At 39.2% G+C, this 26,503-nt stretch overlaps 1 protein-coding gene across 1 annotated transcript in view; it reads right to left on the reverse strand.

Moving 5' to 3' along the window:
• pkd1a (polycystic kidney disease 1a) overlaps positions 1 to 24,799 on the reverse strand; it is a 108,853-nt gene extending 84,054 nt beyond the window's left edge. Inside the window, exon 1 of the mRNA XM_015359964.2 lies at positions 24,324 to 24,799. Coding sequence (XP_015215450.2) covers positions 24,324 to 24,577 — 254 coding nt within the window. The 5' untranslated portion in view covers positions 24,578 to 24,799. The remainder of the gene's footprint in view (positions 1 to 24,323) is intronic.
• Positions 24,800 to 26,503: the final 1,704 nt, after the last annotated feature.

A 26,503-nucleotide genomic window follows, 5' to 3' on the forward strand; every position in this document is an offset into this window, starting at 1 on the left:
ACCCATAGGTAATCTTGAATACTGTGGAATGGAATAAATTTCAGATGAGCAATCCCTAAAATAGCCACCAGCAAAATGTTTGGGTGTACTTTAGTCCAGCACTTTTACTCCTGTGCATATAGCTAGGTAAAATCTACTAACTTGGTTTGACCAAGCTCTAGAGAGCTGAGCACACCTGTAGTGAATGAAGTCTTAAATGAATTGGAAAAAAAAGCAGAGCTAGGTTTACTCATAATCAGGACAGGAAATCAGGAAAATCAGGACAGAAACACCACGGCTACTAGCAAGTTTATTCGAGTCAGACCAGCCCCTATAGGATCCAAACTAACTGACAAAATCAGAATTGAAGACAGTAGGCAATGGAATCTTGCAATTTCTTGGGAAATTGGGTTTCATCTAAAGGGTGTGATGGCTGATCAATAAGCAGCAACTTTCCTTTAGGACCAGGAATTCCACACCAGTTATCCACTTCAGGGCGACACCGTGGCAAGGCGATTAGCACTGCTTCTTCACAGCACCGGGGTCCTAAGATCAAGTCTGGACCCGGACTGCTATCTGTGTGGAGTCTGCATATTCTCCTAGTGTTCACGTAGGGTTTCCTTTTGAGTGCCCCAGTTACTTCCCACAGTCCTGGTAGATATACTGGTAGGTTAATTGGCCACTGTGGAAATTGGCTCTGGCATGAGTGTGTCGCTATTTGGTGTTCTGTCCAGGTTGTACCCTGTCTTACACCTGTTGCTTGCTGGGATAGGCTCCCCAGAGGCCTTAATATTGGAAGAAGCAGTTCGAAAATGGTACGACGATAGCCGACGTCAGGTACAGAGCACTCTGAGAAAACACCATTTTAAAAGAAGATGTTAACCTCATCTGCAGTCACTGATGTCATCTAACCTAACCTTGCTGTGTCTGATACGCCTCTTTTTACAAAAGAAATCAGTTAATTCTTAAATGTCTTAGGGTTCACATTTCGTAATGAAGGCATTGTTCTAAGACAGAAGGGTAAAATATGTTTAAACCTCACCAAATAATATGACCTCTTCATTATATATATATATTAGTGAGAGCCTGCTTCTGTTTGAGAGGCTACATCAGAACTCTTAAGAAACATATGGTTCTGTTTTAAAAAACGAAGCGTATGATTTGTGAACTCCATATATGGTGCGTCTGGTGCCACTTATTATGTGCTCAAAACCTACTCCTACACAATTGCTTTAACACTGGCTGACATCTCCTCAATTCTTTTTTGGGAATTTTGGGGCCACTAGGCTGCCACATAACTGCAGTGACACTACAAGAAGAAAGGCCCAAGTAATCTACATGCAAAAAACAAAAAGAATGAACCAGAGCATGTCCCGTATGGAAAATCACACATCACTTCTTGAAAGAATATTTTTAAGCTCGTAAAATGCCTCAATTTCGCTTTAATACAGACTGTACTACCGCATAACATTTACTTCTACCTTCCTGAAAGTAAATGCAATTTTTGCTTTCAGTGTGTCTACATGTGGCAATCGTGTTACGTTTTCTCCATTGTGCGCTGTGTGGAGCTGCTTAAACATGTGAAGACACCATGTACCACGAAGACCTCCAAGTATCTCCTTTAGTTAGAATGACTAACCAGATCAACTGGTACCAAGAACAAAACTTTACATTTCGATTGTAAGGGTTTCTGCATTTTTCTTTCACCCAGTATATTTTAGTGTTGTGTGATGACTGCTTTCAATAAGTCCAGAGTTCTAAGTGTTATAATGAGTGGATACATTTCAAATACTGTACTTCATCCCAGATCACATGAAGAAGGTGTGAATGAAGAACGTATGTGGCTTCTAGAGGAATATTCATCAAGCCAAATCCACTATTGACAAAAACCACTTCTCTACAGGGCTCTTAAAGTGTCCTGGAATCCAGCGAGCAAGATCTCTGCTTGTATCTGACACCAGGCAGTAACTTGCAGCCTTTAACACATACAAAAAACTCACAAACTTTGTCTGTGGACAAAGCAAACCTTTGAGTGTCGAATGCAATGCAATCTAGGGCTTGCACGGATCCAACCTGACTGACAGCTAATCTTGAACACAAGCGTGATGAGGAACAAGGAAACCAAGCATCAAATAACACGCCCAGTTAGTCAGGGCTTGCACTACTTCATCAGGATGTTCAGAGTTTACATGACTCCTGTTTCAGCGGTGTGGCCTCTCTCGCTCATTCAAAAACACACGGAGCAGGGCTACAAAAAATTCAGGCTGTGACTCGCCCCCTTTTTTTCTAGTGTAGCCTTTCCCCCACTCAGTTTTACCCACAAAAGGGTGAAGAAGACAAAAAATCAAATGGAAGAGAAACCTTCTCAAGCCACAAGTTAACGCTTCCTTTAAAAAAAAATGCAAATCTCATCATCAGAAGCCTTGAAAATGCTGAGACCTGCTGACACCTAAACGGAAATAATTTCATTGGTTAAATGATGAGTAAAAGCTTGACCTAGATTATGTTTCCCCCTGTCCACTGGGTGTGAATATCAGGTCTACCTTCTCTGCAGTCAGCCAGGCAGACTGGCAAGCTGGGGTATAGTGATAACCCCTGCGAGACCCTGTTCCCCTCTGTCCTGGTAAATGTGCACTGTTATCAGGCCCTGGCAGGGGTTGAAGGAGATGGCCTGAAAGGCTTTGTCAATGGAGCATGAAAGGAGATAAAACAAAATCCAGATTTTATAAATACCTGATAGCAAATAATGTAGGTTTGCGATCCGAGAATTAAGCCCCTTTCCGCCTTTTTCTTTAGAATTTCATAAGAACAAAATCCCATTGATAAAGATCTATTCAAATATGTTCTATGAAAATATTCGACTATTAGTATATTGTGGTAATCCACAGTTCAAATGTTATGTTATCAAAATTTAACACCGATATTCAGGACACCGTCCTGCTGAAGTAATACAACAGGTACGTGCAAATTACACTTTGCTTTCCTTCAAATTCGACTAAAATATAGAATATGAAATATGAACGTATGCTGGAAGGGAAACCTGTCAAACCTGTTAGAAATCTCGTCGAAATGCAACTTGGAAAGGAAGAGCCAGAAAAAAAGCATTGATTTCCACAAAAATATGCTAACCATCTCAACAGAAAACTATCTCCGCAGAGTATATTTATGCTGGACGGATTTTTTTCCCCTCTCTTTTCAAATCTGAAGTGCCTGTAAGGCCTTCACAGCCACTGGCCTATACCCACATATTTTTAAAACACAGTGTTTTTCTTTCTGATGCACAATAACAAACGTAACATGAGTTACATGAGTGTGGCTGTGGAAAGAAAAAAAAACAACTTTTAACCAGAATGGGTCCTTTCCAGGGCTGCATTCTCATCAAAATAGTATTGTTCTGCTTGACATGTACCTGTGGTTTTCCCTTACTGATCCTTCTCCATTTAAATCAGGTCCAATCTGTGAGCTACACTGAGTTATATTTCTCACCATTATGCCAGTTTTGCAAAAGCATGTCTTTACTCTTTTCTTTGATGATTCAGTAACAATTTCAAATTCAGTTACCAAAGTAACTAGTCAGTTACCACTAGTCAGGAAATAATTTACCTTGGACTTCGGATCAAGCTGCATGTTTATTGTCAATCTCATGTTGCAAAACATGAACTTTAAATTTTGTCCTAAAATTACTTGTCTTGTAAAGGGTGATTAGGAATAAATTTCATCTGTAATAATGGAATTAGGGCAGTGCAGTACAGTGCAGTTCATGTCCAATTATTTTCAGATTCCCAATTTAATTGAAGAAGCTGAGCCTTTCCTATGACATCTTGGATGGTCCTATTTTTTTGCCCATCTCTCGTGTCATTTAGATCACAATGCTTTCTTCTTAAGACTGCCTTTAAGGACATTTTCTATTTCATTACAAAAACTATCAGTCTCACTTGAGTGAATTAAGTGAAATTCCCAAAAATATTTTAGATCAAATTGATACGAAACTTTTGTATATGATAGGATTTAAGAAAAGTTTCAGATGACCTCACTTTTCTGCCCAGCATTTACAGTACGCATTAATAGCCACTTAGTATAGTGAAAGTCTCAGTGCCACAGCGCTCTGCTATATCTCACCAAACACTGAAGTTCCATTAAGAAAGACCTTTATTCTCATCTTCCTACTGAGTCTTCCCATTTCTGCAAGAATGACTTTAAGATCTGTTTTAAAATTCACTAGGAATGAGAAGGGGCTCTTGACTGTGAAACAGTATGGAATGACCCAGGAGACAGGGTCTGAAACGCAGGTGTGCTGAAATGGTTTGACCCTGTTCCCTTCTTTTTCAGACCTGCTTCTGCAATCCGAGTCATGAGGACGACTTCATGAACAGACCCTTTGAAAATGTATCTACAGTCCAAAATATCTACAATATGTACAAACTTCTCTTTCAAACTTCTGTTCATACGCACCTGAAATGTTTATGAAAAACAACACAATACAAAGCACAAAAACATTTCTTATATTATTTAAAATAAAACAAATAATTAGTTTCACTAAATATATTTTACAATTTGAAATATAGCAGTATTGGTTTGTAAGTTTACAATGCTCTCTCTTATGCATACATTCATATCCTGCACACAAAAAAACAAAGTGCACATGAGCTGAAGAGGAATCCCCTGTGAATATCCTCTCAGGCTGAGCTGAATTCTGTGCCTTCTAACTGCAAAGGCAGTTCCAACAAGCACTCTATAAATTACCAAGCACAGCTCTGACAGCCTAACAAAGCCGAAAAAACACAACCAGCCATTTACGTATTTACCAATGAGGAGACCTGTGACATACTTTACATCATCAACAAAGAACAAGTCTCTGTGAATAATAGTTCAACAAAGAAAGATGAAAAAATGCATAACCAGTCTTAAGCACTTAAGTCCTATTGACTGAAAATATTAATATTGGCGAGAACATTATGTGATTTTAATAAAAAGGAGTATTATTTACGGTTGACATTGCTATATTTCTGCAATGACAATGAAGAAATTCAAAATGTATACACAGAGAACAGAGAGACAGCTGTCAAACACTCTGTTCCTAGGAACAGTGCACCTGAGAGATAGCCTCAGGACCATGGGACAACAACAGCATGCTGTCAGCCTGGAGCTGAGACGGCTGGGATCATCCATAGAGTTGACAAATGCAGGTAGCTATCCAGATTTCTGTTTACAAAAATGGAAAAATCGAAAAAGGACACACAGCTGTAACAACATCCCTGGAAACAAATTGAACGGCAGCACCAAAATCAGAGGTCTTTTCACGAGTCATACTTGCACTATGCAAAGGTGAGTAACTGGAAACGTTAATCTGTTAGCACAACGTTTGACTGAGGACAGGGATGCTGCAAAAGGGTTCAGCTCTCTGGGCCACTGAGAAACCTGTCCGTAGAAAAGGCATAGGGACGATTAACAACGCGGGCACCAGTCGTCTTGGCCAAAGCAAGCGGAAAGAAGTCCGGAGACATATAAACTAGAGTGGAAGGGAGGAGAGAATCCAAAGGAAAGTTTACATGGAACATGTACGGGGAGGAGAGTCAAAACGTAAAAAAAAATTAAAACCTCAGAGGATCAGGTAATTAAGTGACTATTCCTAAATGCCAGCAGGATTAGGAACACACAGTAAGAGATGGAAACTGCCTCATTAGCTGGTGACTATGATGTCATTGGAAACACAGAAACATGGCAAAAGCAGTGTGGTGGAGAAGGAAAACGTCTTTAGTGAATACACAGTTTTCCAGAGAGCCAGGAAAGCTGGACGAAAGTGGCGTGCAGCAATATACCAGACATGACACTTTGAAGTAAAAATTCATACTTGTTTTATACACGGCCTACTCCACTCACTCGAAACAAAATACAGCAACAGGGTAAATAGATCATTAATATGAAAGAAAAATGGAAAAGTCATAATGGAATAAGTATTCAATACCCTTTGCTGTGACAAACCTGAATTAATCGAGTTGCACAAAATTAAAGACAAAAGGACTGAACCATGGAGAGGTTTGAAGAGGAATCAAAGAGCTTTCGAAGCAGGTCAAGGATACAGTCAGTGAAAAGCACAATGAAAAAGAGAAGGGTACAAAAAATATTTAAATCTCTAAATATCACTGTCTGCTCAGTCATTGAGAAATGGAATGTGTGCCGTACCACCCAGACAGTCCCTAGATCTGTCTGTCTGCCCAAACCGAGCAAGGAGGAAACTGGTGAGAGATGCCACTATGATGCCGATGAAAACTTTGAAAGAGCTATGAAAGAGTTCAGTTGTTAAATACAGTAGGAAAATAATGTGTAGCAGTCAACAATATCCTGGCTCTACCACAAAGTGTCTCAGTAAGGGATCATATCCTGCATGGGGTTTTCAACAAAGCAACTGAAAGATTTAGCAAAATCTTAAGCTAAAGAATTATGACTGGCATAAATTTAGCATAGTGCATCACTCAGTCAACACCATCTCTATAATCATGAATGGTGGTGGCAACATTAAGGTCATGGGCAGCTTGTCAACAAGTTCAGTAGTGGAGATGTGAGAAGATATGCTTCAGTCAACAATATCCCGGTCACTCCACAAAGATGGCCCGGTGGAAAAGCCATCTCATGGAAAAATGGAGTTTGCAACAAACATCTGAGTGATCCCGCAAAAATGTGGTTAAAATTGGTTGTGGTCAGATGAGACCAAATTGGAACTTTGTGATCTAAATTGCAAGCATTATGTTTGGCTCAGACCCAACACAGTACATCTCCCTATCAACACCATCCCTACAGACCAGACAAGCATCATGGTGACAGCATCGTGCTCTGGAGAGGCTTCTCCTCATCCAAGACAGTAAAGCTTATAAGGATTGAAGGAAAAATTAACAGAGCACAGTTCAGGTTAATATTAGGGGAATACCTGTTTCAGTCTGCTGAAGACTTAAATCTAGAGCAACAATTCACCTTTCAGCAGGAAATGTCCCAAAGCACAAGGTTAAAGCTACTCTGACGTATCTTAATAATAAGACACAGAATGTCCTTGAGTGGCCCAGTCGAAGTCCTGACTTGAATCATATTGAGAATCTGTGGGAAGACTGGAAACCTGCTGTCCCTAGACAACGCCAAAGAGGCTGAGCTCATCTGCGAAGCAGAATGGGGAAAAATTGCAGCAGACTGGTGTGCAAATTGGGTAGAGACTCAAAAAGACCGGTGGCTCTAACCGGTGGCTCTAATTCAGTAGGTGCTCCCACAAGAGACTGAGTTTATAAGTCTAAATGCTTAAGCAATCAACTTTCATACATCCATATTCTAACCTCATTATCCAATTAAGGGTCACAGGGGAGAGACAAGCAACGTGATCAAGGTGGGGTACAGTACACCCTGGACAGGATGCCAGTCCATCACAAGCCACACACAAACAGAAGCCAATCAACCTACCAGCATGCCTTTGGATTGTTGGGGGGAAAACAGAGCAACAAGAGGAAACCCACACAAACATGGTGAGAGCATCCACACAGACAGCACCCAAGGTCCAGAATCGAACCCAGGTTTTTCTATTTAGTTTTTGTTGAAATTAAACTTAACGCACCCTTAGAAGTCTTTAGTTTGAACATTTCAGGTTTTGGAAAAAAGTATAAAAAATATATATATGCATCATTTTGCCATTTAAAAAAACGGAACACCATAGGAAGTGTTTAAATAATTTTGCTAGGCATTGTATACAAAGGTAGGTACAAACATCCATTTCAAAACACTGAGCAGAAAAACTACTCATCAAAAACTGACAACTAACACAACTTAAATCTTATAGATTTAAGTGATGCAATAAAATGGCAAACATGAAGAAGCAATAAAAAGGCAAATAACGTTATGGTATATAGCTAAATTTGTAAAGTTTAAATCAAGAGATGTTATTTGTGGATAAGGTAAATAACTGTTGAAGAGGGATTTAATATCACCTGCTTTTGGCTAAGATATAATGTTTTGTACCCAATTCACATACCAGTGATCAATTGTTATAATATAAAGGTTAGATCATTTGTGCCTGAATTAAAAAATGTTTTTCATATAGAGTCTACATTGGCTATCACTTTAAAATAGAACTACAAACGGTTCTAAATATCTTCTCTAATAGCTTTCTCCAACAAAGCCTCCTTGTCAGAAACCGTAATTTGTCATTGGAAAAGTCTTTAAAACAGCCATTTTGAGTTAGACAGCGTGGGAAATATAATACATACAATCAGCAAGAGAAGAAGCAAGTTCAAATGCAGTAGTAGGTACAGATCAGAGTCAATACAGCAGGTTAGTGAGAGGCATGTCCTTATCCCTCCTTGATCTTGAGTAACTAGTGATGGAAGGGAAATGCTGTAGGAGTGTTGCTGTACAAGCTGCTTCTTCTGAACCCATAGGAGCATTGGCTGCACCTATTCTGTTCTCCAGGTCTGTTTAATCCATTGCGATTTTGTACACCAAATATACCACCTCAAGGACAGTAAAATAACTACCTCATATCTGCCATTGTGATTGAGTCAATAGGGAGCATGAAAAGCAGCAGGAAAATTTCTACCTGTCTTTATGGAAGGCAAAATCAATTTGCTGGTAACAGCTGACAAGTTTCCATTAGGAGAAATAAACAGCAAAGGCTTTGAAGCTTTAGCATGTTGCCTAGCAACATCTGAAATAAGTTTTTGGAGGTGCAGGTTGAATCAAGGTTTATGATGCACATAACAATTCCAGAGAAGGCTGTTTGCTAAACTTTTTTTTTATCAAAGTCTTATCGGAATTATAACCAAAACCTGCAACTTGTGTCTGAAATTAGTGTATTCAAGTCAATAAAACGCAGCGTGTGGAAACAAAATATCAAAGAGAAAACTCCAAAAGGTTCAATGTCCTGTTCTTTTGATAAAATATTCTTACATTGTAATGTGCCTTATATGGAATAAAAAACGAATCTCAAAAACCTATCTGTGTTTTCATAAAAGCAATGTATTGGCCAAGAAGACACAACAGACATTGTGTAATGTTTGACAGATTTGGCTACACAAAACATTACATGCAGAAAAAGCTGTGATTAAACAAGTCATGGGTTTTGATGGGCTTGAAGACATTTTGGGATTTTCATGATAACAACACAGAACGTGGCTCTACACACAACTGAAACCTTCTGAGATGCACCTATTGCTTTCTGGAAGGCTGTTCCCATGTGATCCAAAATAAAATCACCCCATACTGGCTGAACTTTAAGTACATAAGTGTGTTTGTTTTGAGGGTGTCACCTTGGGAGATAGGTCAAGACAATGGAGTCTCAAACCTGAAACGATTGATCAGTTCACTCCAAAAAGTAAAGAGACCGCAAGAGGAAAATGCTTTGTTAAGAGGGGTTCACAAACCAGTACCGAGGCACAGTACATTAATTTAAAAAACACAGCTTTAAAACATGATAGCAGTACTATTGCAATTTTTTTTTAAATGGCTAATGCTATCTGTTTAAAGATGCTTAAAGACATAATGCAAATGGTTCTCAAGATTTAGGCTCAGACACTTTATTCAACGTTTACTTTATACTTTAAACAAAGAGAAATGGTTCTTGTAGCTTTTGCTAGTCAGATATCTTCAACAGCATGAGTCGACTTTTAGTTAATTACAGCACCTTCATCAGTGTATGACCTTGATCTCAGGTTTAAGCAAAATGTGATCATTCTTACTTTGATATATTTACAAGAACCACAGTGATTTGTTTTGCTGCAACAATCCACAAAGCACAGGTTTCAACACTGCAACACTGAAAAGCTATATTGCTATGACAACAACCAGCTGGCTTCCCAGGCTTGCATGAACACCCCCCACACCAGCCTTTACACTCTAGGAATTAAAAAAATGCTGTTCCTCTATGCAGATCTTTCAAACCGTTCATGGTTTTGCCTGTATAAACATACTTTGCCACCAATAAAACACAGAAGCTAAAACAACTCATTTGTATCCAACACAATTAATTCTTGCATCCAAGAAATTTGGAAACAACACTGTAGTAGCACCTGCATCAGATACATCTGAGTTTTTGGATGACTTACAGGTTAAAGGGTCTAACATGAGGCTTAGTTTTGTCAACAGTCATAGTTGTTGCTGCAGAGAAAAAAAGCTGAACTGTTTCCATCAGGGTTGTTAAGGCTGGTTGATTGCTTCTGGATTGATCACAGGTGCTTCTTCAATCTTGGCAATGCTGCTCAGTCCACTGACAGCACACAAATGCGCCCCAAATGCCAGCAACTTTCTCAGAATGCATTACTTTACCAAGGGGCCAACTTACAAAAAAGGGGATTGTGAGCTCTGTCTACATGTATATCACAGCCCTTTATAGTATCATATTCAAGCCAGCTAATTGGGTCCGTGCTGTATAATTAGTGATTAGGATTGAAAATATGTGTTGCATTTCTAAAGTGTTCAGAACAGCTCAACATTACAGAGTAATTCTGTGAGGCAGATTAATTCTGTTGCTCTTGGCATCAAACCTGCCTTTTCATCAGATCACCAATGTGAGAACTTAATTAACACTTTGGTTCCTATGCAAGACTCCATTCATCTTTGCAGCCAGAAGAAATGCCTGATCTTTAAGTGCAAAGTAATCTAACAACTGGCTGCATGTGAAGCTTGGTGTGACTGTTATTGCATTGTCCAATACAAATACATTGAATTTTCAAAACCCTCCAAGGTCACTCTTCTTTACTCTTTAACTGGTTATCACGATATAAAGAAACAGTATTATGTAAGTATTACTGAAGATGGGTGAATAGTAACACTGATTAAAATAAACTTAAAGTTCTGTTCCAGTTACTGAAATCCTTTCAATGGCAAACACTTAACCCCAGCTTCTAATTTCAGGGCCCCTGTTAGCTCTGCAGCCTGAACTCTCCAGGTTTCTATTATTACTACAGACGTCCTAAAGAGGGCTTGACTATTGGGTACTACAAAATTCAACTGTTGTCCAGCTGTGGCACCTGCAACCCCCAAGCTGGTGTTTGCTTGTGAATCCCAAGAAGGATTGTGTTGAGCATCTTGCTGGATAATATTAATTGGCCCAAGGATCTCATGCAGATGTTTCGAGGAGGAAACCAGGGTAGGCGCTTTGAAAACATGGCTTGGTTGCTTGTTCCAGGTCCCCACAATGCTTTGTGAAAAGCATGTTATACCTTTTCTGTTCGTTTTGGAGTCTCATTTTTTTAAAAAGTGTTCGGTTTGCAAAACAAAAGAATTAAGATTCCATTTGGGTGTGCTAGTCACGATGTTTGGCTGCGTTCGAGCTCTCTTATCCAGCCGACACCATTCTTTATCTTGAGACCCAGGTAGCCAGGCAGCTTTGATTGTTCCAGCCCCAAACCGTGCGGTTTTGCAGTTAAAAGAAAACCTTTCCTTTCAATGCATTGTATGTAGTAACTTGTTTTTTTTATTCATTACGCTTTGTTGTTTTGAAGTACTGCACTCTAGGAAGTCAGAACAAGAATACTGCTATGTAAGACTACATTCGTATTGTACAGTTACTACGGAAACATACTGTGCAAGTTTTCTTCATCCACACTCGCCCTTCTCCTGCTCATTCCAGATGCCTGTCCTCTCCCATGAGCCTCTTGGTTCCCCCAGAGTGAGTTATTCTTTCTGCTACCTCAATTGCGTACAGTATATAACCTCAATTTGTCCGCACCCCACCTTCAAGGTAACTTCATGCTTGCATTGTGCTTTAAGAGATCACAGGACCACTCAGAAGCTGGAAGCAGTAGAATGCATGACTGGGTAAAACTGACATTTCGAAAAGCTCTCACAGCTCTGCCCTCAAAATCCTGTAATCCTGTGTCTGGCGGTTTATTTTACCATGGGTCCTGCGAAAGCCCTTAGAAATAGCCACTCCCATTTTCGTACCTTGTGTCATTTCATGTTTTCCAACAGTGGACAGAAGACCAGGGTGGAACATGATTCAGGTACAGTATTCACTATCCTCAAAGATAAAAAGACAAAGTCTGTGCAGTGGATTTCATCAGAATCAGCTGCCAATAATGAAACAGAGGACACAAGTGAGAACTACATTGAAATGTATAAAAAAACGCAGTAACAGAAGGCATTTCTTTCCACAAATTGTCGGGTGATTCTGGAACATGATATTACTACCAAGAATGGAACAAGTATGTACATATGTCAGTCTTCTCCTCTGCTTTTGCTATCATGTTATATGTATCAAATCTACATTTTATGTTAGTGCTAAACACTGTAGTATTAACCTGTTGAATTCTGCACTAGCGAGTGTGGGTCTTATTTGGTTCACTGGGCCTCATTCATTGTCCCTCTAGAGCAAGCATTTTAAAGACATCTTACCAAACAGATGTTCAGTTTTTATTGCCTTCACATCTATCTGCTGCTACTAAACGAACTGCTTTTTCCTCAACTTAAAAAGTTAATTTTGTCAGTCTTTTTAATGATATACTCATTATAAGACACATTATATGGGCTTCTTTCAGTTATGATCTCACTCTGCTTAAAAAAAATCCAGTTCAGCAGAGCTTTCACTTTAACCAGGGCTGTGCAAGTGAGCTACATCTCTGCTTAACATTTGGAAGTTGCCAGCTTATTACTGCTGCAGCAGAAGAGAGACAATCCTGCAATAATTGTCTGAAAAGTAAAATTCTACATAGCTTGTTTGCTTGTAAAGCTGTAGCTGAATGCAAGCTTGTCTCACCTCAATCCATATCTCTGTTAGACGGTTGTGGCCACAGACAGGTTTACTGTCTTCCCCTACAACTAAATGTTTAAAATGTCTACAGATAACTGTGGAAGGCCTAGTTTGCACAATCTGCTAAGGCCTTAATTGACTCAATTATTTTTTTGTCTTTATTTTTATTTCTTAATAATCTGTCCTGTTTCTTTCTTTTGCTCTCACACACTGCTGCTTTCATTTTAAAACATGAACCACAGACTGTGATCTCATGTAGCAGTGATCAGATTGTGTGCGCGGAAGCCAAATACTGCAGAGACCAGGCCAGCTTGGAGTGGTTAGGACAAATTAATGACTACCAGTGCACAAGCCTGACAAAACACAAAAAATGGGCCTCCACATCACAGACAAGACACTGAGTCCCTAAGTGAAAAAAAGGAAAAATAACAGTGTGAAATCTGTTAGAAAATAAAATATATAGTGTACTGTATATCATGTTTTAAACAATACTGAGGTTTCAAAAATAACTACAACACAAAAGAAAGTACATTTGTATATGCAAGATGTATCTTGACAAGACAAGCAACTATACAACTGTCCACAGTACTTGTTCTTGCTACACAACTCAATGAAGACTTACTAAAATACATTCATTGATCATTTTTAAAAGGCCCATCTGGGGTGCCTAAAAGGCCCACTCAATTATACAGCTACACAGCACTATGAAATTTAATTATGAACTTTTCTACTCCATTTAATGTATATATTTGCATTAAAAAGATGGGGGGTATTCATGCTTAAAATACAGACTCCATTTTTGGAGTCATGAAGTAGATCACACACATGAAGCATAAGATCAAAGAAGGATATTAGGCCCAACTAGTCCATCTGGTACAAGGATCTCATCCAGCTGTTTCTGGAAAATAGCCAGGGCATCAGTATCAACAGAAGCAAGAGGAGCCTCCTCTTGTCAGTTTTAAATACATTTCCTTTATTTGTTTGTTTATTTTATTTAAAAACATACGTCCGATTGTGTCCTGTGGTTCATGTTTCACTATTCAAGTCTACATCATTTTCCAGATAGTTCTTTAAGGAACTCTGGGTATAAACTTTAACCAACATGGCTGGGTACCTCATTCCAGAATGACTTTAAAAAAGATAAAACAGCTCAGAAACTTTTATGTTCTGTTTTATCTTCCCTGTAGGTTCTCCTACAATCTCCTTGACAATTCTGAGTGTATGAGTGTAGGTTGCTGTAATGAGATGGGTGGGGGTTTAAACTGATTTCAAATTTGCTTTGAAAGAAGAATACACTCATGGTCTTCTTTGCACAGGACTGAAAAGGGACAAGTCTTTCACTCTGTCAGTACAGGACATTCCCTAGAGCCCTGAAAAGAAAACTTCTATGGACTGATTCCAAAACAGCAATACCTTCTCTATAAAGTTGAACACAATTGTACACAATATTCTGAATAGAGCCTTTTAGACCACACACTTCTTACGTACATTAAATAGTGAGAGAGGTGGTTGTTTCTTGGAGGAGTTGGGGTAGAGGCTTTAAAGTGCTCTGCACAGGATTCTTAGAGTGATTTATCACTAGATAAGACAGATCCCGGCACATGCAAAGTGAATATGACCTTTCAAAATCCAGCCTTTTATATTTATTAAAAATAAGCTCTAAAAAAAGTGAAACAGACAAACAAGCTCAGTGGTAATTTAAGGTGATGGTTCCCAAACCAATTCCAGAGATACAGTTGTTCTCCCAAGATTCTAATTATGTCACTTAAGTAACTTAAGTAAGTTAACTGTTTTCCACCTTTATAAGTAAATTCACACCCACCATTGTACTGTATATAACTGTCAAAACCTCTGTTTCCAAGTCAATAAGATATTATTGCACCAGAAAATGAAACCCCTTTTTTATCGTCCCCTTCATTGCTATCGCACTGCACGACATGATGTGGGCAGGATATTACAGGAGTCATTTCTTTCTGTACCAGTCGGGGTGCACTTTGATCCGAGATGAATCATTTCTCGCATGTGCTCGACCCTTGTGGCTCATGTGCAGACTTCGCAGGAGCCCATGCTGAAATGGAATCGTATCTGAAATGAAGAAAAGCCTTGCAGTGCCATGTCCGTTCCTCTTTAATGTGCACAGGGACAACATCCATACCAGCCTGAGCCGCAAGCACTGCGGTATTAGGAGTTGTGAATGTTTTCTTTCTGTTTAGTCTCTGACTACAATCCCTCCTGCCTTCACAGAAAACTTTTGAGAGCCAGAGAAGTTCACACTTTCACCGGTTCACCAAACCAGTCTCAATCACAAAAATACACACAGCGGCCATCCTTAAAACACACACGGAGAGAGTGATTTTCAAACCTGGTCTTACAAGCTGGTCCCATTTTTCTGAAAGTAACTGCAAAAGGTTAGAAGCCAAGAGACAGCTTAAGCATGGGGGGAAAAAGTAACACAGTTAACGTTTTGTTAAAATAAGCAAAGTCTCAGTGGAGCAGAAAGAAGGTGGGCTGCACTTAACCTTCAGAGTAAGTGAAGGAAATCTGGCACTGAACAACATTTTTCACTATTTCCCCACATACCTATGGGACAGTTTTTTTTTCTTATAATATGACTAATGTCAGGATTTGGGTTAACAGTTTTCTTCAGAAGGAGTGCATCCTCTTTCGGTTTATCACAGTATACTTCATCTGTCCCCGCTACATCGGCTTTTGGAAACATCAGATAAGGCACCAGGGAACAAGGACGTTCCAATCTAACGACTCCAGATGGGAGGATGGACAGTGGAGTCAGAGAAGGGAGTCTGGTGTCTGTACTTCACGGTGCTTTCTAAAGGGCAACCGCTAGATCTGCACATTGTTTGAAATACTATTCAGGTACCATGCTACCTCTGAATATGGTTTACAAATTAAAAAGAAAATTCAGAAGCAAAAAGTTTAAAGAAATAAGGCGTTCCGTCGTACTGGGCTCCATTACAACACAATCAAAGTTTTCGGGACTGCCGAGTGGCGGCAGGGTCTCACGTTGGGCACCGCCTTATTCCCCGGTTCTGAAACCTGCTGCTGCGTCTGTGTGGATGTGAAATATGTCACCCTTTCGTTTTCAGAACATTTCCGATTGGTGAAGTTTCCTTTTCCCACCCCTCCGGCGTTGAGCTAGCACATCCCAAAGGGGTTTTATTGAGTTGAAAAGGGGACTGGGCTGTCCGTTTTTTCATTTATCATCCTGTGTTTCCCTGAAGCTAGGCCTTTCATGCTTGGGGGTCCTGGAAAGGTTGTTTTTGGAGAAGACACAGCTCTGGTCGTAGACTTTTCTTTGAGGTTTCCTGAAAAATACTGAATGTCCAAGATAACATATTTTTGTATTTTCTTTACCTCTTTTAAAAAACATTCCTCACTTGTCAGGAGACTGTTTGCCCACTTACTTTTCAGTATAAGCAGCAAAGTAGCGATTGACACCAGGAGACCTGAGCTCTACCAAAGTTATCTCTGCCTGATATCATTTGACACTTCCTAAATTTGACTCTGCAGTATCTTCCAGTTTATTTGTGAAGCAAATCCCATCTCTAACTGTTTTTCAACTAGTTTTTCATTCTTTTTGGACTTAGTATTATAAGTTAATACTTGTGTTGGGAGTCTCTTTTGGCAGGGTTATACAACTCCAGGCCTGGTGGGCCACAGTATCTGCTGGCTTTCAGCTCTTAGTAAGAAAATAAGAAAGTTTAGAAACGTTCATAGCCCATTTGATAATGAGGAGCTCATTGAAAGACGGATCTTGTTCAGCTCTTTCTTGAAAGAAGGCAAGGTGTTGGATTCAACATTAACTTGTTCCAAACCCCCACAACTCTTGGGGTAAAGTGCCTCATGTTCACTGTTTAAAATGCACTTCTATATAGTTTCTACTTGTGTCCTTGTGTTCAATCTGAAGACGTCTGCTGGGGTTGACAGAGGCATTTGCTTTTAAGATACCTTTATCAGGTTTCATCATCGTCTTCTCAGCTCAAGACTAAAAAGCTTCAGCCCGTCAGTTTAGGTCGTTACCCTGGTTACACTTCGCGGCACTGGTTCCAGAGCAGCAACATCTCTTCCATAGCATGGTGACAATATCCTAAACAAGGCTTTACTAGTCCTATACAATTTTAATATAACAATCTCTTGATTTATACCGCAAAATTCTGTCTGCCTTTTTACATCATTGCCCTTCATTTTAATAAAGATGTAAATGATATGTCAACATAAACACCCAGGACTTTCCATAAGCACCCTCTTCTAGCTGTGTTTCGCATTTTGTATTTGTAATTTGCTTATACTGCCTGCGCACAATGCTCTGCGCTTGTCTACATTAAACAGGTGTTTTCCTAGTCTTGAATTTAAATTTTTTTTTTATTTAATTTGCTGCTTCTACACTGCACAGAATTCAATAAAAATGTAATTATTATTGATTAAGACCAGAGTGACCGGACTGAGCTATTGATTGCTTAAGTGGAGTAGTGTTCATGCCCCCTGGCTGAAATCTGTCACTCTGGCCTCCTGATTTGAGCGCTCACGTTGCACAGTTGAAATGTGAAGATCACTGACAGGTTTTTGTTTTTGTTTCCACCTCTCCACTTTGATATGCAGGACTGCAGTAAGCCAGCAGATAAATGAGCACCATTCAGGACACACCCTAGACAGGACGCCAGTCGCCCGCAGGACGTAGTACACACACAGATGAGAGAACACAGTAACCGGGACCAACTGGAACCCACCTTGCGCCCTGCAGCCCTCACCCCAAAATGTTTATTTTTCCTAAAATAGCATATAACCATAGATTTTAAAGTCAATTTGAAACACATATTTCACAAACAGAAATTGTTCAAGTACCAAAAAGTAGTAAGTGCTAAATGGCATCTTAAAGTAGTGTGGTTTGGGATCTATTTGTGTATGGGCCCAGCAAAGAGTAACTGTAAAAGTCACAAAACCCAAAAAAGTACTTTTTCACTGATAAACTGAGGTTTAGGCTTAAAGCTAATTTTATTTATAACTGCCAGGCAGAAGAACATTTCGAACAAGCCACTGCAACAGTTCCATGTGTTAAAAGTCATTTGCACATAAGGTAAGAGACATAAAGCAATTTTCTCAAATACTACCATTTTATACCTGATTATTCTTTTAAAATCAATACTGTTTTACACAGAGCTTAAAATGGCCTCCGCTCCAATTATTTCAAAAGTTGGGATAGGTATGGGTGTGCTGTTAAGAAATCAAATGTATTAGGTGCAGAAATGACAAAGAAGCAGAGATGGTAGTTGGTTCACCAGGCCTCGAGTTAAAAATGGCCGAGTCCACACACTGTGCCCTGAACCCATTTATAAACACTGTGCCAGTTGTATATCATTAAATTAAGACTGAACCTTGTAGTTCCAGAAGCAACATTTTAGTCAGTAAAAAATAACAACTGCCAAATGTCAGCAGTGCTGTGAATAAAAAAAAAGTTCAAGGCAGATGTTTATTCTCAATTCTACTCATTAATGTTTACTCTCAGACTATTGTGATATGTCTCTCAGATTCACAAAACATGATTAAATTGTTACAGCCATCTGAAAAAGAAGTGATTTAACACCACAATGGGGATATCATGGTTCCAAGATCACGTTCTGTGATACAAGCAGACTATGGATCGATATACCTTTTTGATCATACAGTGGATCAGAAGCAGTGGCAAGCAGTTAAACCATTCAGCACATCCCCCGAGATGAACACCGATATTCGGGTAAAAAGAATATTAAAACAGACGGCTCTGAAACTATAAGTTATGTTATTTACTGTTTTTATTTTCAGATGAAAAGATGTATTTCCGCTTATTGAAGGCAATAGCCGTACATATCTTGAAAATCCTGTCTTAATCCAGAGGACAGAACTGAGGCTCCCAGATAAACATTTAAATCTCTTCAATTTGACTGGGATATTATTTTCACAATTATCACTAAGAGTACTGTAGTTAGAAAAACGGTGCCACTGTCTACATCGACGTCTTCTAGGCTTATTTTTCTCGGTGTTTTCTTATGTAGGGGAATGAGGAAAACAATCCCATGGGATATAAAAAAACATAAAAACTCTCCTACTCACCCCAACTCAAGGGAGATTAAATAAAATAGAACTGAATGCTTTTCCTTTTGGATTGTTATCTCGGGAGTCCTATTTATGTAGAATTTATTAGGCTTCTAAGGCTGGGTGAGGCCTCAGGATCCTGTCTCAGACATTCACACTTAAGCAGTTTTTAGGGGACTAAAAGAACAGATACAAAAACCGTCTTGGGCAAAAGAAAGCTGAGAACTTTGTGAAACTGTGACAGCTGTCGGCTTTCAAAAGACGGAGTGTACTGCCAAACGTGGTCTCTATAAATATTCTATTTTTACAAGCAGATCTGCGGGCCGCAGATCCATCGGGGCGATTGTTACAAAACGTTACTATAACAACCACATAAAGCAAAGCTATGTCAGACATTATTAACAAAACTGGTTGCCCTGGTGTTTACACTACAGGCTTAATGTTAAATTGATGACAAGCTGTCTTTTTGCAGTGGTCAAACAAAGGCAGATTAACTCCTTTCTGAGCACTGAAGGCTTGACATACCACAATGGGCAAACTGTGGTCAAGCCTCCAATCTCAGGACTTTACTACAGTGATCAGCTGGCCTAAATGCGCACATAATTTATTTTCTGCACATACTGTAGGTTTTATATAGTATGAAAAATCAACTGTCTTTACTAAAACAAAGGATGGGCCTTCATCAGCCTTTTGCGGTCAGTATTTTTTCTTTGCACTGAATACCAGGGTATTGCTACTTTAAAGAAATCAATTCAGCCATTTTCTGACCGCTGCATCCGATATAAGGTCATGTGACAGAGCCTATCCTGGCAAGCCATGGGAACAGGGTACACACACACACACTCTCTCACCAGGGCAGGTTGTGCCAGAAGCCAATTCAGCTACCAGTACTGTATGTCTGCTGACTTTGGGAGGATACCAGAGCACCCAAAGGAAACCCACAAATATGGGAAGAGCACCTAACCTCTATGGAAAGCACCCCAGATCCAGAATTGAACCCAGGACAGCAGGGAGGCAGCAATGCTGACAACTGTGCCAGCGTGCTGCCCGCTAGTTTGAACCAAGGACTGATGTTGAGCAAGCACGTTTTTTACTTTTATACTGCAGCTATGGGTGGTCTCAGCCACGCGAGAAGCTGTAGAGGTGACCCCACTGCGTTAACATAAGATGAGGCTTGCTCAGGCTTCCTCTCGTCTTTCAGAAAAAGAAGTTGAGGAGAACTGTTCCGTTTTCATTCAAGTGAAGAACTTCACTTCACGTACGGGGCAAGTTTGACTAAACTATCACTTTTCTACAGTATGTCCAAGTGACGCCCCCTGGGCAATTCAGAGGAGCGGGAACATTTCACAAAATGGAAGGAGTCCACAAAACCGCTTCTGCCAAACAATGAACTAAATCTCTGAAGAAAAAAACGATACAGTTACAATGATTATTTTAATTGCTCAATTGAGTCATCGGTTACTATCAGCTCATCACAATCTCTGTCCTCGACCCCAGATTATTGAAGCTCTTCTGCTATTAGCTGTTCAATTGGACCTACTCATCTAAGGCCAATGTAAAGAAAGTGAAAAGCACCCACATTTCTCTTCCCTCCCTGGGCAGGCACTGTACTGGGGCTGATGATTTGCTTCCCTTGAGAACAGCCAAGACCATACTGTAACAGCCTGACAGTTCAGCTCCAGTCAGGAGGAAAAGAACAAAATGCTAGACACATAAGAAATGGGTTCTGAACTAAACATCCTCCCTTGGGACCCGTGCCTAGGCAGAATAGTGCTGAACTCTTGTTATTTGTATACTACTAAAAGTGTGTTAAGCGTCTTTCTCCGTTTTTTGTTCCTTTTTTTAACTTGCAGCAGTTAATAGTCAAAATGCAAAAACTGGCATTATATAAAGATGCAAGACCTTTTATTTACACTCATTTGAATGTCTATGCAAGACTTTATGTCCATCATCTGTGTTTATTTCTGACTTATTGATTTTGCGCCAGCCATTCCACGGAAACAATTATGAAGAGATGATAAATGCCCTAATGCATTCTCTTATTTTGAAATGCAAACCTTTTAACTTCAGTGCTTTTTGCTGCTTTTCTCTGCGTCACATGCATTAGTGATGAGGTCACGTTTGGCCTTGAGTCGCCTCTCAGAAAACGGACATGTTAAATACTACAGCAGGCAGGTTCTCAAGACACCTTTCTGACTCAACACACAACAGTCGGCCCAAACACAGAAACTACAGTAAGACACCCGACAGGCGTGAATATTAAGACAAAATCTAATAATAATTTAACTGACCGGTCTAGTTGCATTTCTGAGATGCTGCGTCCGTTTTTCAGGACCTTGACTTTTCAAATATTAGCACCAAGACTCAAGATGCACAGACTGCAGGATGGCTATGTTAGACCATCACAGCAAGTCTGTTTCGTGCATTAAAGGGTTATTCGAAAACATGTCATGACATAATTTATTTTCTTTTGGCTAAATTTAGAAAGCAGTGGAAAGAGCCCAGAAAACCATTCAATGGTTTGAAGGGCAGAATAGTTTCTTATTAAACAAACTGGCTTAATATGCCCTACTTACAAAATCACGAATGACACAAAATGACACTATAGTATGTGTTAAACATCCTAAAATTGAGCACAGAATGACTACAATGCAGTCAATCACAGAAACTAAGCAATCTAGAGCCCATTGAGTGCTGGAATGGAAGATCTCTATGGAAAATCAGGATGCTGCTAGAAGTGCTGCTGGATCATCTTCCCTTTGGGCCAGAATTTACGAACCAACATCCCAGTGTGGTAAATAGGGACTGTTGGATCTGCAGTCGTCCGGACGAGATGTTGAACTGAGGTCTTGACTACTCAGTTGTTGCAGTCGTTGTAGGGATTGTAAAAGCAGGGATCCTGGCTATAATTTAGTCTCAACTTGCACAACCTGGTCTCTCTAAAATGTCCCCCTTTATTCAACGGGTGAAGCCATTTCTCACTTCTCTGACCGGTCTGCAGTGTTATGGGGCCCCTGGTGCAGAAAAGCTACATTTGAAGTGGGTCCTTTTACCAGTGAAATGCTTTGGGATGAAGCACGTTATAAATTGTAATTCAGTATTATTAAAGTTTTTGAAACAAACGTTTCAGAAGCTAAAACAAATAATTGTCTTAAGTAATTAAGCTAATTATAATGATATTATTTTAAGAAAAAAATATTTTTAGATTAATTTAAAGAACAAAATACCATTCTTAGAGCTGCTAAGACAATATTCGGCACCTGCCAGGTACTGAAATAGCATGGAATGTATTTTGCAAATACAATCAACTTTTTGTATAACAGTTTTGCACTTTTACCCAACCCAACTGGTGCTACAGAGCCTTAATCCAATAGCTTTTGCAGGCCATCATTAAATCACCAATTTCTAAAGACATGGACCAATTCAAGTGTGTTTAATTAATCATGAGGTTTGTTAAATTAAGTAATTTAGAGGTCACTTAGGATTAAAATCGAAGTAATCTTTAACCCTCGAGGACATGAGTGGTCTTAATTGAATCGATAACTTGCTTGACTCATCAATAATTTATAAATGATGCCAGTCTCTGAAACCAGAGGACCTGTAAGACTAGCTGGATCAGGACCATGACTGGAGACCCCTGCTGTATAACTTCATCTGTTTACCGTATATTTACTGAGAGGCACTAAAAATAGAACACGCTATTCAGAACATGAGAAAGGTTGCAAACAAGAGGTGGCCATCCAGTCGATCTAGTCCATTTGATAGTATTCGAACTGATCCAGGGATGTCCTCCCGCTGTTTCTTGAAAAAAAGTCAAGGTATCGGCTTCAACAGCAGAACTGGGTAGCTTGTTCCACACTCACACAGCTGTATTGTTTCCAAGACTCTTTTGTTGTTTTTTATAACGTCTCCCATCTCAACAGCCTTTGCATATACAATACCATTCAGTTTTTATGCATGCACCCCAGCCTGATATTACAGTATAAGCATCATGAACAAGCAACGTGCACGGTTCTTTTCTGTTCTTGTGCGACAAAGGGATGCTCTTGGTTCTAGACACGGCATACCTCTGCATGCAGGTGAAGTTTCACATGTGGCATTTTACAGAATTACGTTTTTAACTACACTACATTGCGATGAGTTGATTGTTCCATCACTGCAGAGCTGAAGGCGTGTCCAAAACAGACCTATTGTTTGACCAAACAGACAAATAGGGGTATGTATCCTATTTTAACAAGACACCTCTCCATTTCTTTAAATTTTAAAGTTTTGATGATGTCTTTCGGGACATACAGAAAGACCTCTCTAATGTTTCGATTGGGTGTTTGAAACCCTTTTATCAGGCACTGTCAAATCACGTTCAATTTGCAGCGCTTTAATCTGGCTAGTGGGTGTTTTTGCCGTGGTTAAAGTGAAGGACCTTTTCTGTGCATCCTTCCAGAACCTAGTCCCCAGTCACTGAACCAAGATAAAACCAATCATAATTCTCAAACAGCACTCATCGGGTCGTTCTGCCCCGTTGAAAAGCCGTTATTGAAGCTGATAGTACTACTACATACTGTAGGAAAGTATTATACGACTGGTGTATTTAGAGGTCTTTTACACTACGCTGCGTCCTCGTCCTTTTACACCGAGGCTTATGTCCTCGTCTTCCACAACATAACGTAGCACAAATCCCAAACGCATTTTATTATTTTTTGTCAAACGCACAATACAAAAATGCAACTTACTTAAAAACAAAATCAAATGATGCATTAGTGTATAACTTGCATATCTGTGTTTTTTGTGAAGTAACCGACTACTGTAGTTGTGTTAGTCGAGGCGCTTCTTGGTGGTGAATTTCTTGAAAGGTTCACTGATCATGGTTAATCTGTACCAGCAAACCTTTAATCCATTTGTTTCATTCAGATATCGGTCAATGATTTCCAGTTTCACTGAAAACATTAGTACAGCAAGGGTACAAATTTCCGATGTTTATTTTTTAATGTATCTAATTAAAACATTTGACATATTTGCGGTGTATTTTAACATTCAGCTTATCTTAAATACTGTTTGTATATTTCTATATTAATCTTAAAATAGTTACTCACACCGTGTCCATGTTTATATTTTTCATTTGGTTAAATATGAAGTTTTTTTATAGGATTCATTAAATATTTTACTAAAGTCTTTGGAATTTAAAATATTTCACACTGTTTCGTTCAGTAGAGAACAATAACGGGGTTGTTTTCCTGCCATTCTAGTTCACAGCACAATAACTTTTAAACTAATCGAGAGTCTGTTGGCAAGCACCAGATGAAAACAGTCTCATACCCAAGATTGGATCAGACTAGTTATGCTGTATGTCACTAAAGTTACTTTAAAGCATTTTGTTTCCCACTCGGATACAAATATTTTCTCTAAAAGCTCAAATGATATTTTGAGACGTTGTTCCCCCCGGTAAACACACTGTAAATCACACAACAACATCAAGGACAAACAGGCAAAGAGCAGAAACTGATATTTTCCGCTAGGGATGTAAATCCCAGCTACTTACAGAATACTGGTGTAGTACGGGATGTCCGTCGCTTCTGGTACCCGGTCGAGCCCTGTGTTAGAGCAGTTAACGACACTTTGTGGTCCCACAACTGAACATGTACAGTTCTTGGGACAGTGATGGTTGACCGAGTCCACCATTCCCGAGGTGAGAGCAAAACACAAGGAAAGCAGTAGACTGGTGGAAAGTCCGAACAGTGAGGAACAGACGCCATGTTTTCGCTTGGATACAGTTTGTCCATTTCCACAAGGCATCGCTCACTCACATCGCATCGCCACTGAGGTTGCTAATCTCTCGGTCGAACTGGGGGGAAAAGTTTCTTCTTTCGGTTGTTTGCATGAATATCATTGAAACCTCCTTCCCCCCCCGATTCGAAAACCTTCCTTATTTGAGTGTACCAATTCCTCTGGAAAAAAAAAGTTTTGAAACTCCTCTGCTAAGTTCTCAGGAAACTTCCTTCTCTGTTTGCTTTCGAACTCTGCAATGCCATGTTTTCAACACTAGGGTTTCTTGCAGGGAAAACTTCTTGAGGTTTTGGGAGTTCACTAACGAGACGAATAATCCCTCAGCCCTGAGATGCTGTATAATTTTGTTCCGTATGAACGCTGTTGTATTGTAGCCCATTAACTGCGCGTAAAAATAAATCAGATCAAAACGTTCTTCTCCTTTATTTGGAGACACAAACATCAATAGCTGCAGCTGCACCTACTGTACATTAAATCGTTTTGCAACTACTAAGTAATTTTAATACAGGGTACGCTTATTTTTAAAACGAAAATGTCTGGTTATGCCTGGTTACAAGGTCACGTCAATTTGTGCTACTTTGTTGTAATTCCTTTCTATTATTGAAAATAGTCCGTTTGAGAATGTATATCCAATGCAGAAAGCTCCTATTATTTTTTTATACAACTAAACGAAATAAAAGAGGGATCTTTTTCTCGAATAAATGTAGACGTCCGTATAAATATGTAGAGTTTACAATAATGTTTAACTTTAAAGAAGTATGACAAGGATATACCGTACATTGTTACTGATATTTCTTTTTAGAATAGTTTAATATACACTTAATCAGTCCAGGTCTTTAACACAGTAAATGTTAAATATCCTTATTTTTAGATACATTGTTACAGACAGGCAGTAGTAGGATTCTGTTTTTCATTGTCCAAACAAAAACATTTACAGAAAGTGAAGTTTATTTTCATCATAGCTGGCGAAAAGTAAAGGGAAAATATAAATATTGAATGGATAAACATCTTAAACCAAATAGACTGATGTTTTGTATAGCTTCAATGTTCTGATAGCTTGCACCGTCTTTAATGCTTTGCATATACTGTATATTTTCATGGTTGAGATTGTGATATTGTATTAAATATCCAGAATTAAACAATATTCCAAACTTAGTCCTATCTCTAAACCTTCTCTAAAGTATGTAGGATTCAAGATACTTCATTTATAATAAGACTCTGGAGGACAGGTCATGAATTTCAAATCTCTGGCTTGTTCTTTGATGACTAGATAGCATTTTATATTAGGATATACCCCTCATATCTTGCACTTTCATAGTAAAAGATTGTATTTTGATGAGAGATTTTGGTGCCAGCCTTGAATTCAAATTAGAAGCCTCTTGCCAACAGTAAGGCATATCATTACACTGTCTGAATAACATGGCTATACATACAGTACTGAAGCTATTGTAGCCAAATTGCTTAAAGAAAGTTTAATACAGTGTGTACAATTTAGCTACGTTGAAGAGTATGTTTGTTTTGACAGGGGAAAACAACTTAGCAAATTTCAAATTTCTTCTATAAATGATCCCTTAGAATTCCAGAGGTTTTCCTTATTATTTATTTCAGTTGCAATTTGGCTCTCCAGCTAAGGAGATGAAAGGTACAATTTACACGAAAAGCAAACATAAAAGAAAATAGATCAAAGCCAAATACAGTCTAATTTTAAATTGTTCAGAATCGGTGTTCCCTAACCAGACAGAAGCATTCAGCATCTCAGAAAGTGCAAAATACTATTATCCTAAAAGCAACCTGCTGTTCCATTATCCTTATTATACCCCAAAACAAATCAGTCTTCTTAATACCATTGGTGTGTGCCAGTATCAATGAGGTACTTTCCTGTGGCTGTTTCCATTCTATAAGTACTTTTCTTTATAAAGAACAGAAGAAAGGCTG

This window comes from Lepisosteus oculatus, chromosome 19 (assembly GCF_040954835.1).
Source record: "Lepisosteus oculatus isolate fLepOcu1 chromosome 19, fLepOcu1.hap2, whole genome shotgun sequence".
Lineage (NCBI taxonomy): Eukaryota > Metazoa > Chordata > Actinopteri > Semionotiformes > Lepisosteidae > Lepisosteus > Lepisosteus oculatus.